This window comes from Muscardinus avellanarius (assembly GCF_963383645.1).
Source record: "Muscardinus avellanarius genome assembly, chromosome: 19".
Lineage (NCBI taxonomy): Eukaryota > Metazoa > Chordata > Mammalia > Rodentia > Gliridae > Muscardinus > Muscardinus avellanarius.
This window is the reverse complement of record NC_137805.1, coordinates 11,981,131-11,997,548: the sequence shown is the minus strand read 5'-3', so window position 1 is coordinate 11,997,548 and position 16,418 is coordinate 11,981,131. Positions and strand designations below refer to the sequence as shown.

The window sequence follows — 16,418 nt, the reverse complement described above, 5'->3', positions numbered from 1 at the left end:
GACGCGCGGCCGTGTCCCGCAGTCCTCCGCCGGGGTCGCCGCCAGCCTCCCCGTCCCCAGCCAGGAGGGACCCGGAGCGCTCCGGCCGGCACCGCCCCCACGTGCGGCCGCCGCTTCCGCTTTCCGGTCCCGACCGCTTCCGGGAGCCTCGACTTCCGCCTGAACGGACCATACGATTGGCCACGTGTCGCCCCGCCCCTCCGGTCTCCCCTCCCTTGAGCGGAAGTTACGTCACAGACGCGCCAAAAAAGAATGTAGAGGGAGGCGGGTCCTGCTGCTGCGCTCCGACTCGAGGTCTTTCTCTTCAGGCCAAAGTGGAAAAGCTGCATTTCCCGAGCTGCTGCGACGGAAGACGTTCAGACCTGCGCGGAGAGTTGCAACTGATAAAAACAAAACCCCAGCAAGAGCAGGCAGGGGTCGGCTGGGCAGCTGGTTTCCTCGTAGCCCTGAGGGAGGGAGGGAGAATCGGGCCAGAAGGATTGGCGCGTACCCCGGAGCCGGCCCACTTGGGGACTGGGAGAGCCTGGGGACCTCTAGACCACGCGAGTAGGAACTTACCCCGAGGAGACGTAAATGGAGTGGGCTCTTGAGCTGCAGAAGGTGGCTTTCCCCCCCTCCTGGCCTTATTCTGTGTTGCAGTTTATATTCTCACCATATTTCTCACAGGAGAAAGATATGGCACGAATCCTCAGGGAAGAAGGCTTCAGCTTGGGAGTCTCAAGACAGTTTTGACTTCTGTACTGTCACTAACTTTAATCTTCGCCCGTTTGCTTATATCTCTTAGCTCAGTTTCTCCACGACTATTGTCTGCTTGATCAAAGCCATGTCCTGTCCTGACATCGTGACCTTTTTAGTTATTAACTCTACTAACTAAATCCGTTTAAGTAGAGATTCCGATAGGCTCTTTTGCAATGATTTGCACGGCCGTGTATGGGTATATTCTTATTTATTTGTATCCAAAGGATATGAATTTTTCTAAGTAGATTTTATTTTTCAGGAGCGTTTTAGCTTGATTAAAATGTGGTTTTGTATTTGTATCTCATGAGCAGTTAGTATCTTTAAACATCTATTGGATACCTTAAAAAGTGACGGGGATTATTAGAATAACTGCAGAATGTTTAGGTATGTTTAGGTCTACCGTAGTATACGATTTTGTAAGCCCACATATTAGTCTTCTTCTTACTGCATTCATGCCTTTTTTAGGAACACCATTTCCCTGCCAGTTTTGGTGAAACCTTTTCTAATCTCTCGGAGAAGACATGAGTGGAGAGCATAGTGGCAGAGGATTTGGACGGGGAAGATTTCAGAGCTGGAAAAGAGGAAGAAGTGGCGGGAACTTCTCAGGAAAATGGAGAGAAAGAGAAAAGAGACCCAACCTGAGTAAAGTCCCAGGCACACACAGTGCTGGTAGGTGAGGTCAATCGTCCCAATTTTTTTCCTTCATGAAGGAAGTAATTCCTGCCTATTGGGCAATGTAGTTTAGCTCACACATCAGTCTGGCTTTTATTTGATGTTACTCCTTATTAAGTATTTAAAAGTTAATAGCAAATTTTTTTTTACTGAAATCTCTAGATACTCAATGTCATATTCTAATTGTTGAATGAAGAACAAATTTTAAAAGTTTGCTCTGTTTTTATTAACCTAGCATTCCCCCCCTCTTTTTTCCAGAACAAACCCCACAGTCTTCGTTACTACAGTCCACGTTGGATCAGTTTATACCATATAAAGGCTGGAAGCTTTATTTCTCAGAAGGTAGAACTAAGAGCAAAACTGCCATAATTAAGCCGGGCGTGGTGACGCACACTTGTAATCCCTGCATTTGGGAGGCTGAGACAGGAGGAGCGCAGTTTGTGGATAGCCTCAGCTACTTAGGCCCTTTGCAACTCATTGAGGCCCTGTTTCAAAATAAAGAATAAAAACCAGAGCTGGGGCTGTTGCTCGGAGGTAGAATGCCCTTGGGTTCCATCCAGAGTACCTAAAAAAAAAAAAAAAAACAACAACAAAAAACCCAAGTGCCATAAGTTATATTTCTTAACTTGTCTTTGGATGCTTTATCTTGCCTTATTATAATTCATTTACTGCCAGGGGTGGTAGTACACACTTGTAATCCCAGTACTTGGGAGGCTGAGACAGGAAGACTGCAGGTTTGAAGCCAGCCTCAGCAACTTAGCAAGACCCTGATTCCAAATAAAAAATAAAATAGGTCTGGTGGTGTAACTTGGAGGTAGACGGCCCCTGGGTTCCATCCCCAGTACACACATGCACAAAAAAATTACTTACTCATATATACCCATTAATAGTCTTTTTCCAGAAAGTTAGACTATATTTATAATAAAGAGCATTATCTTTAGATTTTATATCAGCCAGGAAAATAAAAGTAGAAGCCATGCTAGATACTTCAGAACAGGGATTTGATACAAGGAGCTGGGTATCCAGATGAAAGACTAAACGAGCAGAAAGGGAACACCGAGGTGCCCCTCCAGGAAGTAGCAGCTTCAAGAAACAGCCGCCATTCCTGTGGCTGAGGGAACAAGAGCTAAGAAGTCCTGAGCTTACCACGAACTAGGCATTCACAGCGCGTGGGGGCACCCCGACGTGCTCTGCTTGGACGCCTGAAGGATGTCCTCTAGAGCTATGCGCGGTGAACTGGGGTGAGCGACGCGGTTCTTACTGTTCCTGAGGGAGCAAGACTCCTTTGTTGCTTGGCCCTGGAGCCTAGGATTGTAGCTGTTCTCTGCAGCTGCAGAGATGCTGACAGGGACTGGGAACAAGAATAAATGCCTTTCTCACTTCCTGCCTCCTTCCAGTTTCTAAAGTACACCTCCAAGTGGCAGAACCTCAGGGAGTCTGGGAATTGTAGGGTGCAGATCTCCGTCATAGTATCACAGAGAAGAAAGTAAGAGGGCTAGGTTTGGAACCAAGACTAGTAACCAATGTAGACTTGCATAGAAATTGAGTTAAGGACTCTCCCTGTCATAATTAAGAACACCAGCCATCATCTATATTTCTCTTTTTTTTTTTTTTTGGGGGTGGTACTAGGGGTAGAACCCAGGGGTTTTCTACCTCTGGGCTATACCCCCAGGCCTATTTTTATATTTTACTTGGAAACAGGGTCTCACTGAGTTGCTGAGAGCTTCACCAAGCTGCTGAGGCTGGCTTTCAACCTGCAATCCTCCTGTCTCAGCCTCCCAGTACTGGGATTACAAGTGTGCACCACCACTCCTGGCTCTGTATATTTCTTATGAGGTATTGATATTGTTCTTGATTTTTTATATGAATCTGTATATTTTCCCCCACTGACCTATACTGTTTGAAACCAAGGACTCTGCCCTGTACCAGACATTTAGTATTCATTTTGTGAATGAATATAGTATTCTACTAATGTTTTTTTTTTTTTTTTTTTTTTGTATGGGGAGTCTTTTTTTTTTTTTTATCCTGTTAAATAGACGTGTTTCATAGGTCATCTTTGATGATTCAGAATACCTTAGCCATTAACATTTGCATTATTCCTCTAGCAGTTAGCCTGGTTTAAGCTTGTGTAAGCTACCTATGAGGTATTCAAGTCTCAATACCAAGTTTTCTAGATATTGGGACTTTTAGAAAGAGATACTTCCTAGCAGGGCATGGTGCTGCACACTTGTAATCCAAGTACTTAGGAGGTTGAGAAAGGGGGATCGTAGTTTCCCAGCCATCCTCAGCTACTTAGTGAGGCACTCTGCACTTAATGAGACCCTGTTTCAAAATAAAGAATAAAAAATAGAGCTGGGGGTGTATATCAGAGGTAGAATGCCCCTGGGTTCCATCCCCAGTTCAACATAAAAGAGATACTTCCTGTCTTCATTTCAGATTATGCATATATAAACTGTTTTAGAATCTTAAGTATATATTGATGCCAATTTTTTTTGTTTGTGTGTGTGGTACTGGGGATGGAACCCAGGGACATGCTATCTCCAAGTTACACCTCCAGACCCATTTTTAAATTATTTTTTATTTTTGAAACAGGGTCTTACTAAGTTACGGAGGGTCTCACTAAGTAGCTGAGGCTGGCCCCAAACCTGCAATCCTCTTGTCTCAGCCTCCTAAGCACTGGGATTACAAGCATGGGCCACCACGCTCGGCTTATTCTTGCCAGTTCTTATCTAAATGTAATCAGAATACAAAACAGCTGGGCAAACCCCACCTACCACATTATGTTTCTTGAAAATATATGTTTGTACATGTGTGGTTATTGGTGCTAATGCCATATTCGTTGGATTAGTTTACAGTGATAGGTCTCCTTTCATTGAGAAGATTCAAGCGTTTGAAAAGTTTTTCACAAGGCACATTGATTTATATGATAAGGTAAGATTCTTCCGCAACGCAGCTACCAGTCCCTCGTTATGTGTGATCTTACCTAACAGTGTGTTTGAGGGGCTAGCGATTGTAGCGGTCGGCTCTGGACTCTGTTTTTATCCAAGCTCTGCCACTTTCTTACACTGTGGGCTTTGGTGAGTGACTTAAATTCTTTATGCCTCAGTTTTCTCATCTGTCAGTTGGAGATACTGGTATAAACACCTACCTCAAAAGGTTAAGAGTCATAAATAAGTTAGAATTATGATTAACACAAAGCTTATGAAGTGCTTGTTATGACCATATAAATATTGTATGCTTAAAGTATATAGTTAAATGCTCACTTATGACAACTGACTGCAAAAAGCAAGTGTTATTTGCAAGCTCTGTTCTTTTATAGGATGAAATAGAAAGGAAGGGAAGTATTTTGGTGGATTTTAAAGAACTGACAAAAGATGATGAGATAAATAACCTGATACCAAATATAGCAGGTGAACTAAGGGACACACCTGAGAAAACCTTGGCTTGCATGGGTCTGGCGATACATCAGGTAAATATTTATGTGTGCAGATTTTTGTCAGCATCTCAGAGATTTCAGCTGGGATTACAGGCAATGCACCAGTACTTGGGAGGCTGAGACAGCAGGATCGCAGGTTCAAGGACAGCCTTACCAAGTAGTGAGACTCGTCAACCTAGTGAGACCTTGTTTCAAACTAAACATAAAATAAGCCTGGGAGTGTAGTTTGGAGGTAAATGCCCTTGGGCTTAATCCCCATTATAACAACAACAACAAAAACAACAACAACAAAAAAAAAAGATTTCAGTGTCAGTACTTTTTTTTTTTTAAGATTTAAAGAAGTTTATCAAAAAGATAGAAATACAGAAGATAGTTACAGCCTCATGTTGTAACATGAGGGGGTGGTTCCAACGAATTCCCCCAGTACTTTCTTTAAAAAATAATTTAGATTATTAGCACAGTAGTGCATACTTGTAATTCCTAGCTACTCAGGAAACTGAGGCAGAAGATTAAAAGTTTGAGCCAGCCTAGGAAACATAAGCTTGTCTCAACAATTGCTTTTGTAAAATAATAGGGCCAAAAAAATCACATATGCACATATATGTGCATATGTATACATATGTGTGTATACGTATGTATATATATGTATACATATACATGTGTATATATGTGCATATATATACACACACACACATACGTATGATGGAATCTTTATAGACAGGATTGCAATCTTTCAATTCTAGTCAGTATCTGTTAGTGAAATCCAAGTATTTTCTGTTTAGGTATTAACTAAGGACCTCGAAAGGCATGCAGCTGACTTACAAGCCGAGGAAGGGCTTTCTAGTGCTGGAGAAACGATGGTAAATGTACCGCATATTTATGCAAGGTAAGGAACTTGCTGCTATTTAGAATAGGACCTTGAAGACAGGAACGAGAACCTGATTTTACACTAACAAGGCAGGCAGTACAAATAGCGAGAGTCCTTGCTAATTTCATTGCTCACTATAGCAATGTGAACCTACTGAAGACCATTTGTTTAAAGAGGTCATGACCAGAATCAGCATTTCCTGGCCAAATAAGTTGATTTCCCAATCTGAAAGTCTTGTGAACATTTTAGATGTGTAATATTAAAGGCCTGCCATATAAATTAATAGTAATGTACTAAGTGGTGTATACTTTGTTAAATTATTAGGTTTCTACTAGATGCTTTTTCTTGAATTCATCTATTTTAAGACTTAAAATTTGGTGTGATAAGTAGGAAAATCTTTAGGACTTTATTTTTCTTTTCCAAAATTTATACAAAATGTTTTCTAACAGTTATTAAAAAGATGTTAAGCCAGGCGTGGTGGTGCACGCTTGTAATCCCAGCATTTGGGAGGCTGAGACGGGAGGATCACCGTTCACGGACAGCCTCAGCTACTTAGGCTCTTTGCAACTCAGTGAGACCTCGTTTCAAAGTAAAGAATAAAAAAAAATAGGCTAGGGTATCCCCAGTACTGTCAAAAAAAAAAAAAAAAAAAAGATGTTAAAACCCAGCTGGGCATGGTGGCACATGCCTATTATCCTAGTACTTGGGTGGCTGAGACAGGAGGATCTCAGATTTGAGGGCAGCCTGTGGCAACTTAGTGAGGAGACCCTGTCTCAAAATTAGAAAGTCAAAGTCATTGAGTGTGTAGCTCAGTGGTGAAGTACTCCTGGGTTCAGTCCCCTGTGCCTCCAAACTAGATAGGTAGATAGGAAGGGGAGGGAGGGAGAGAGAGAGATTAGAAACCCAGTGGCCAATCTAATGCCAAGGTTAATGACCAGATCTTTTTATTTTATTGATTGATTGATTGATTGATTTTGTGGTACTGGGGATGGAACCCAGGGGCATTCTACCTCTGAGCTACACCCTCAGCCTATTTATTTATTTATTTATTTATTTATTTATTTATTTATTTATTTTGTGGTACTGGGGGTGGAACCCAGGGGCTTTTCTACCTCTGGGATATACTTCCAGACCTATTTTATATTTTATTTGTAAATAGGGTTTTACTAAGTTGCTGAGAGCCTCACTAAGTATCTGAGGCTGGCTTTGAACCTGTGCAATCCTCCTGTCTCAGCCTCCCAAGTGCTGGGATTACAAGCGTGTGCCACCACGCCCGGCCAGCCCTTCTTAAATAGGGTTTTGCTAAGTTGCTGAACGTCAGAGTTGCTTCATCTTTAAAAAAAGAAAAATTCCACACCGGGCGTGGTGGTGCACACTGGTAATCCCAATATTCGGGAGGCTGAGACTGGAGGATCACAGTTCGCGGACAGCCTCAGCTACTTAGGCCCTCCACAACTTAGTGAGACCTTGTTTCAAAAACAAAGAATAAACCGGACGTGGTGGCGCATGCTTGTAATCCCAGCATTCGGGAGGTTGATCCTCCAATCACGGTTCGCAGACAGCCTCAGCTACTTAGTGAGGCCCTCTGCAACTTAGTGAGACCCTGTTTCAAAATAAAGAATAAAAAATATAGGACAGGGGGTGTAGCTCGGAGGTCAAATGCCCCTGGGTTCTATCCCCAAACCCACACACAAAAAAATAAAAAGAAAAAAAATAGGGCTGGAGGTATAGCTGGGAGATCGAATGCACCGAGACAGGAGGATCGCAGGTTCAAGGCCATCCACAGCTTCTTAGTAAGGCCTTCTAAACATGATGAGACCATGTTTCAAAATAAAGAATAAAAAATAGGGCTGTGGGTGTAGCTCAGAGGTAGAATGCCCCGGGTTCAATCCCCAGTACTACCAAAAAAAAGTGTCCCTTTTTCCATAGATAGTAGCATGTGGGATAGGAAAAGGGAAGACTTAGGGGTGTGTGTGTGTGTGTGTGTGTGTGTGTGTGTGTGTGTGTTAGTTACTGGGAATTGAACCCAGGGGCATTCTTATCTCCAAGCTACACTCCCATTCCTATATTTTATTCTTTATTTTGAAACACGGTCTCCCTGAGTTGCAGAGGGCCCCTGTCGATGGCTGAGCCTAGCCGCGCACCTGTGATCAGCTGCCTTGGCCTCTCAAGTACTGTAATGACAAGCATGTACTACCACACCCACTTAGCATTTTTAAGAATAATTTAATTCGTGTTAGAGTGCTAATTGACAAAGGGATAGTATGGCATGAGAATTCCATAGTTGCTCCTACGAGACACTTGTGAAAATAGAGAAATTCAACTTTCTGTTCCTTTTTTTTCAGGGTATACAACTATGAGCCTTTGACACACCTCAAGAATGTCCGAGCAAATTACTATGGAAAATACGTTGCCCTAAGAGGGACGGTTGTCCGCGTCAGTAACATAAAGCCTCTTTGCACCAAGATGGCTTTTCTTTGCGCGGCATGCGGAGAGGTTCAGAGCCTTTCTCTTCCAGATGGAAAATACAACCTTCCCACAAAGGTGATCTGGATGCTGCTTTTTTTGTGGCAGTGGGAACGGGACCCAGAGGCGTTTTACCTCTGAGCTACACTCCAGCCCTATGTGCTTAGTTTCTTGTTTATCTTGACGAGGCTTTCTCTAGGTTGCCAAATCCTGCTGTATTGCTGAGGCTACCTACAGTGCCGCACAGTCACACCTACGGCCCTCCTGTCTCAGCCTCCCAGGTGCCAGGATCACCGTTATGCACCACCATGCCCCCTCGGATGTATCTTTATTTGTCTTGGTAATGAAGGCAAATCAGTTTACAGAACGCATTTTCTTACCTTTTTAAACCCAGAGCTTATTTTTATTTCTTAAGTTATGAAATACTTCAGGGTACAGGAAATACAGAAATAAATGAACACTCTTTTCACCACCCGTGCTTTAAATTTCTCAGCTCGAGAGATGATTTTAAAGATCTAGAGCGTTAGATTCACAACCTTTGCCTCTGCCTTTTCCAGAGACAGTCATTGTCCTTAATCTTTCTATTCAGATTTCTGTATTTTGACTTAATAGGTAACATTGTTTTTATTTCTTCTCTTTGGATATTAAGTGTTTTATTTTTTCTATGACTTTTTTTTGTGTGTGTGGCACTGGGGTTCCTGGAAGCCCTTCTACCTCTGGGCTACACTCCCAGACCTATTTTTTTTTAATATATTTTTTTTGGAAACAGGGTCTCTTAAGCCAGCACAGCTGGCTTTGAACCTGCGCGATCCTCCTGTCTGTGCCTCCTAAGCGCAGGGATTACAAGCGAGCGCCACCACGCCCGGCTCTATGACTTTCTTTTAAACTCTAAATTTTGAATCTATAAAAAAGTGCAGAAAGACTATACTTTCAGGGATCGTTTCTCCAGTGTGTTACTGGAGAAGTTTCTCTGATTGTGCCGGGTACCTGCTTAGTATGTCCATCACTGGGCACCACAGGGCCCAGCACGTTGAGAACAGCGTATTGAACACGTCCCCTGCTACCTCATGTTTGAAATTGTTTATTCACATCTATCTTATTTTAAAGAGAGACTGATATAATAGATACTTGTCATTAAAGTTTTAAAGGCGTAATAAAGAAGTGCAGAGGATAATATAGCATCTCCATGTTCACCACTGCGGTGGCTGTTCCAGCTCATCTCTAGTCACTGTTGCCGCACAACAAGTCACTGTAGCTAGAGATCACAGTCACTTTATTATTTCTCCTCCTTTCTCTGGGTCAGGAGTTAGGAAGAACTACTGCTTGTGCAGTCTGGCTGTAGGCTGTGGAGTTGTAATCAGAGAAATGCTGGCTGAGGCTGGGGCAGCAGGGTGCCGGGGCCCCCAGGCATGTCTGTGCTCGTGGCCTCCGTGTGGGCTGGTTCTGGCTCGTGGGCTGCTCACCTGGCGCTCACAGCTGCGATGCTCAGAGGTCCAGTTAATGGCAGAAGGGCGCTGCCTTTCCTCAGTGAGCCTTGAGAATCGTGCAGCCTCTCTGTCACATTCTGTTGCTTAAAGACTGGGCCGTGAGCCTGCCTGCTGCATCCAGGAGGAGGATTAGACGTCATCCTTTTTTCTTTTTGCAGTACCAGGAATTAAACCCAGGACCTTACACCTGCTAGGCAAGTGCTGTACCATGAAGCTTTATCCTCAGCATTTATTATTTATTTTATGCCTTTTTTTTATTGGTGCATTGTAGTTATACTTTTTAATCGAGTACAGATGGTAGAGGCATACATGCACACATCACTCATTTAGCCCTTGCCCACTCCCCCCATTCCCACCCCCACTTCATGTTTGGCTTAGTGATTGACTTTGATATGTTTGTGAAGTACGTCACGTACATTAGGGAAATTTCCTCAGATTCTTACATTTTGAAGCACGGTCTTACTAAGGTATCCAGGCTGGCTTTGAACTTGTGATCCTCCTACCTCAGCCTCCCAAGCAACTGCAGATCCCATCTCTTGATGGTGGAGCGGCAAGGTTCTGGGAAGGTTTGAGGGGAAATACTGTAATCATATTTGGAAGCTACAGTCTTCCACAGTGTTTGCGTGTACAGATACATTTTGAGGTCCAAAGGCCAAATAAGTGACTTAGGGAAGCTTGAACACAATTTGCTTATATAAGTCGAGGCCTGCCGGTGTGGTACAGTAAAAATACTTTACAGACTGCAAAAGGAGGATCACGAGAGCTGGGGATTAAAGACCCAGGCAAGGCTTTGGAAAGGAGGAGGTGGGGCTGTGAGTGTGGGACTGATGGAGGGCGTTCAAGGGAGCGGGAGGCTGCCAGGCATGGAGGAAGGCGTCTGCGCACAGCGCAAGAGGTGGAGAGAGGAGCCTCGCGCCCACAGCGGAGCGGAGGAGAGCAGGAGGCGAGGGGCCGAGGCGTTACACCCAGTGGACTGGACTGTAGTGATGTAACTTGGGTTTTCCTGAGATGTGCTTGCCGTTGATCCAAATCTGAAGGTGGCTCTCCTGTTGCAGTGTCCCGTGCCAGCCTGTCGAGGGAAGTCATTTGTGGCTCTCCGCAGCTCCCCTCTCACAGTCACGATGGACTGGCAGTCGATCAAGTAAGCAGGCGCGACTGCTAAATACAAGGCAGCTTTGAGGGTCTGTCATTTTGCCGTCCCATACGATAGCTTTTATCCGTAAACAGTGGCAAAATGTATAATAAGCTTATTTAATGAAGAGGTTATATGTTGAAGTGGTAATTGTCTTTATTTGAGATTTATTCTCGGTTGGATTCTGGAAAGGATGTAAACATTATGTCCTTTCCCTATTGAGAAATAGATCATTTTGTATATCAGTTTTGTGGTTCATTGAATTGGATGTAGGCCATAAACAAAGCTGTATGATTCATTCCGTAATGAGCTGTGATAGATAGAAGTATATTGACTTTTTCAGATAAAGAGTCTCTTAGAAGTGGGTCTGTTTCATTCATGTTCTCACTGTCCACAGGGCATTTTATACTATTTAAGCTTTTCTTTCTTTCTTTCTTTCTTTCTTTCTTTCTTTCTTTCTTTCTTTTTTTTTTTTTTTTTTTGGTGGTACTGGGGTTCCTGGAAACCCTTCTACCTCTGGGCTACACTCCCATACCTATTTTTATACTTTTTTATTTGGAAACAGGGTCTCTTAAGTTAGTGCACATGGCTGGTTTAGAACCTGCGCGATCCTCCTGTCTCCACCTCCTAAGCACGGGGATTAAAAGCGTGTGCCACCACACCCGGCTTTAAGCTTTTCTTTGTAAACTTATTTTCTAAGTCTGGTAGTTTTCTGATAGCCAGCAGAGTGCTGGTTAGCCTCAATGGGCACTTTCCCAAGAGAGAGGGATAGGTCCATTTCAGTAGAAAACTACTCGAGTTTTTGCCAGATGGTGAGTCTTCATTCTTTCTCTACCTGGCTGTCCACCATCTTCTAGAGTATTCTAAATAGCCCTTCAGTGGGCAAGCTGTTATCTTCTTGCCCTCCATTCCTGCCGTCTCTCATTGGGGGCTTTCCTAGGACCTTGCCAAGACTCTTGGCAGCCACTTGCAGCTCGTGGCTCTTGCCTGTGTGCACTCTGGGCTTTTTGTTTGTTTGTTTTTTAATCCGTCAGCACTTTCCCGTTTTTTCTTTTTAGAGTCTGCTACTCTCTCCGTTGCTGATGATTCCTCTGCCTGCCTGACTTCTCCTCTCCCCTATGCCTTTGGATTGGTGGACCCTGGAGAGAAGCCAGGAAAATGCGCATGTGCGCTAGGCCACCCTGACTTGGAAACTGGGCACGACTTTAGATACCTCATTGATCTTTTTTAAAAACGAAATCTGCCCTTTAGCTTAGCACCATGTGCACCCTGCATAGTTAATATATTGAAGAAACAACCCAAATTATGCATTCTAACGGAAGCCTTTTCAACTTTTAAGAATCCAGGAGCTGATGTCTGATGCCCAGCGAGAAGCAGGTCGGATTCCACGAACTATAGAATGTGAACTTGTTCACGACCTGGTGGACAGCTGTGTCCCAGGAGACACGGTGACTGTCACTGGGGTTGTCAAAGTCTCAAATGCTGAAGAAGGTGTGCTATAACTGTTCTCTTGTTTTAATTGTCTCTCAATAATGATGTGTCAGCATTCGCTTTTTCTCTTTATAAGATATATTTGGATCTCAAATGAGAATTCCTTATTTTGCTTACATAAGATGAAACTTCTAAGTAAACGTTTGTATCTAGCTCTCTGTGACTTTAACATTGTGGGAAAAGGAAATTGCCAATTATTTAATATAATGCTTTGAATTAGCAGGTTCTCGAAATAAGAATGACAAGTGCATGTTCCTTCTGTACATTGAAGCAAATTCTGTTAGCAATAGCAAAGGACAGAAAACAAAGACTTCTGAGGACGGTCACAAGCATGGCGCGCTGATGGAGTTCTCCCTGAAAGACCTTTATGCCATCCAAGAGATCCAGGCTGAAGAGAACCTACTCAAACTTATTGTCAAGTAAGTATGAAGTTTTTGAGCTGCTTCACACAGATGCCAGCCAGGAGCACTCTTGGCTTCGGGGGACAGCCACGGTCAGAACGGCCAGCAGAGCGGCCCCGCCAGGCCCAGCCCACTCCCGCAGCCTGGGGAAGGCGCCTGTGCTTTCCTGAGGCTGGAGGCAAACTGGAAGGCCTGTGAGCACAGTGAGATTGTCCGGGGTTCAGGTTGTGGTGTGCACGATGGCGCTATCGGCATGAAGCCACGCCCCAGCGTTTGCATGGTGCTTTGGGCTGCTGTAGTGCCAGGGCGGCAGAGTTGAGTAGGTGACAGAGAACATGGGGTGTATGGATATAGCACGGGATGTTTGCGCTCCGCCGGTTACAGAACAAAATTGCCATCTCCAGTTTAAATAGAAAGGGATACTTACTGTCTCACAAGGTTTGTTACACATTCTGTCTGGGAGGTTCTTAAGATTTAAGTGAGATTTTGCAACATACTCATCCTAACTTAAAAACGTGCTGTTATCTTTGGTGCCTTTTGAAGAGGGTGGCACTGGGGATGGCGCAGGGCCCTGGCATGCTAGGAGAGCACTGTGCCACTGAGCTACGTTGCCAGCCGTCTTCTTGCTACTTTCTGATCGTTGTTTGGATACTTTTGAGGAAATGGGGGGAAACAAGAGCCTGAGTAGTGGCTGTACCTGAGAGGTGTGGCGAGCCGAGGAGAGACGATCTTGAAGCACGCTTTCTCAGAGGAGCCCTCGGCACGCTGCCCCTGCACCTAGGCCGTGGGCTCCAGGAGGACTGACACCTTTTCTCCTGCCTTTACTATGTCGATGTGCCAGCCAAGGGGATTACTGAGCTTCTCCGGTTCTGTATTCTTAAACGGTCAGAGCTTACCTCTGGAGGAGCATCCAGACCCCCCTGGGAGAGGCTGCTCAGGGAGCACTGGAGAAGTCTGGACAGTTGCCTGAGCAAGCTCTCTGGGCAGCCGGGCAGCCAGCGGGCAGCCTGGTTGAGAACGCATACACCTGTTGCGCTGGTTCCTCTAAGTGCTTAGAAGTTAAAACTGAACAGGTTCAGTGGTCCTTCTTCTGCCATGCGCCTAGAAGATAATGTGAAAAACTTGCACTTTCTTCCTACAGTTTGCCTTTTTCCCCTGATGTATCAAACTTAGAATCTTTTCATGGCCCTCCATTTATGAATCTATCAGGTTGGCAAAGTGGGGCAGGTTTTATAATAAAGTTCTAGTACAACAGAGCCCCACTCAGGTCGTTTTTATATTCTCAGTGGGTGCTTTCATGCTGTAAATTAAGAAGTTGTGCCTGAGACAGTGTAGCCTGCAAAGCTGAAAAGAATGACTTTCTGGTTCTTTAAGAAAAAGTTTGTTGCAGGGCATGTTGGCGCACACCTGTAATCCCAGTGCTTGGGAGGCTGAGACGGGGGATCGCAGGTTCATAGCCAACCTCAGCAACTTAGTGGGGCCCTCCACAACTTGGTTTCAAAATTTAAAAAAAGCTGGACATAGTAGTGCAAACTGTCATCAACCTAGTGAGGCTCTATTTAAAAAAAAAAATATATATATATATATATATATATACACACACACATACATACATATACATACATATATATATATATATATATATATATATATATATATATATATATATAAATAAATAATACGGCTGGGAGTATAGCTTGGAGGTAGAATGCTCCTGAGTTCAATCCTCAGGTCCATAGGTGTAGCTCAGAGGTAGGAGCTCCTCCCTCCACCCAGTTTAATCCCTAATCCCTAGCACCAAAAACAAAAAGCTTGTTGATCCATACTGGGTAACAAATGAGGGACGTGAAGCATAGAGAAGGCAGTGGAGAGTTGTGTTTAGTGTGGGCTGCTGTGGAAGCAATGATCTGGATCAGTGCCATTCATTTGGGAGGTGATCCTGGAAGCACTGGTCAGGGAAGGGGTGGGGCTGCTAGTCATACCGACAAGGGAGGCCATGTGTTTGATGAACAGTTTACTGCCAGCATCCAGGACAGAATCCTCCAGAACACTGCACTGTGGAAAACTAGCTTCAGTGTGATTTCCCCTAGCAGTCTAGACTGCAGGCCACTCCTGGGTATGAAGCGCCCGGGGCCTCCGCCTGCCCGTCCTGCTGCTGCCTGCTGGCGTTGCTTCCGTGGCCATGAGCCCTTTGCAGCAGGCGCGTGGGAGCGTACAGTAGGGAGCAGGGAGGAGGACGCAGAGCAGTGAGTGCCAGGGGCGGTGGGCAGCGCACCAGCTTCTGCTGTTTATACATACTAAAGGGGAAAAGATTGCACATTTTATCCCTGATTATAGCTCTACAGTCCTACTCGTTTTTGTTAGCTCCTTGCTTATAAAGTGGATAAATACAAATACACTTCTTTATGTTCATATTCTTTAGTCTGGTCCTCTTAGAATTGAACTGTAAAAAAATGAAATTTTATTCCATCTTAACATGTTTTGTGCTGAGTGCTTTTCTTAGTCGTGTCCTTTCAGTGAGGTGGCTCCACAGCTCTAGAGGTGGCTGCTCTCATGAATACGTAGCGCCCTGTATCCTAAGCAGAAGACCAAGGTCGCTGCTCATTTGTGCTGATTCTGTCAGAAGAGCAAAAGCATATATTTGGTTACTTTTATACATGCTGCACGTATCCTGTCTAGTTTTTAAGCATTCTTTCCTTTATAAATTAACCATAATTTTTTAGAAATTTACTGTGAAAATAGAATTTCTTGAGTTATTTGAGGGGATGTAGTTTTTTTATATTTTTATTTTTGGTGCTAAATAAATCGTAAAGTAGATCTACTAGATTAATGAGTTTGGAATTAAAATTTATAAGTTTTATTTTGTTTTTCAGTTCCCTTTGCCCTGTCATTTTTGGTCATGAAGTAAGTATTTTACTCCATCTTCATTTAAAAAAAAAAAGAAATAAAGCCGGGCGTGGTGGCGCAGGCTTGTAATCCCCGCGCTTGGGAGGCAGAGCAGGAGGATTGCGCAGGTTCAAAGCCAGCTGCGCTGGCTTAAGAGACCCTGTTTCCAAATTTTAAAAATATATAAAAATAGGTCTGGGAGTGTAGCCTGGAGGTAGAAGGGTTTCCAGAAACCCCAGTACCACCAAAAAGATAAAAAACATAAAAAAAAAATATATATATATATATATAACATAAAGCTGGCAAAAATAATACTTTGTAAAACATGGCCTATTTCTGCTGAGTATTCATATTTGAATATGAATTTTTATTCTCTATAAATAAATGATGTGGGAAGCAAATTATAGCCCCTGAAAGGAAAAAACTATCAAGTATAGTTAATAGGAATGAGCCTTTTTAAATTTAAAATTTCTTTTTGTTACAGTAGGCCGAACCTAGAGGCACTCTACCTCCAAAATATACCTTGAGTCCTGTTTAATTTTTTTATTTTGAAATAGGGTCTTGCTAGGCTGCTGAAGCTGGCCTTAAGCCTGTGATCCTACTGTCTCAGCCTCCGAAGTACTGGTATTAAAGGTGTGGGCCACTGTGCCTGGCTCGGAATGAGCTTTTTTGTTAAGGTGACCAGACACTTGAGTTAAAGCAGTAACAACAAATATTTCTCACTTTTATGGAATGCATTTATGCCTTGTAAAGTAGGCTTTAGTAATTTCTTTCTTTCTTTCTTTCTTTTTTTTTTTTTTTGGTGGTACTGGGTTTCCTGGAAGCCCTTCTACCTCCAGGC

At 43.7% G+C, this 16,418-nt stretch overlaps 1 protein-coding gene across 1 annotated transcript in view; it reads left to right on the top strand.

Moving 5' to 3' along the window:
* Positions 1-1,259: 1,259 nt before the first annotated feature.
* MCM8 (minichromosome maintenance 8 homologous recombination repair factor) overlaps positions 1,260-16,418 on the top strand; it is a gene marked incomplete at both ends in the record, with an annotated part of 29,167 nt that continues 14,008 nt past the window's right edge. The window contains 10 exons of the mRNA XM_080716419.1: positions 1,260-1,407; positions 1,669-1,752; positions 4,259-4,341; positions 4,730-4,879; positions 5,629-5,732; positions 8,060-8,258; positions 10,723-10,808; positions 12,139-12,290; positions 12,514-12,709; positions 15,565-15,595. Of these exons, the coding sequence (XP_080572545.1) occupies positions 1,260-1,407; positions 1,669-1,752; positions 4,259-4,341; positions 4,730-4,879; positions 5,629-5,732; positions 8,060-8,258; positions 10,723-10,808; positions 12,139-12,290; positions 12,514-12,709; positions 15,565-15,595 (1,233 nt within the window). The remainder of the gene's footprint in view (positions 1,408-1,668; positions 1,753-4,258; positions 4,342-4,729; positions 4,880-5,628; positions 5,733-8,059; positions 8,259-10,722; positions 10,809-12,138; positions 12,291-12,513; positions 12,710-15,564; positions 15,596-16,418) is intronic.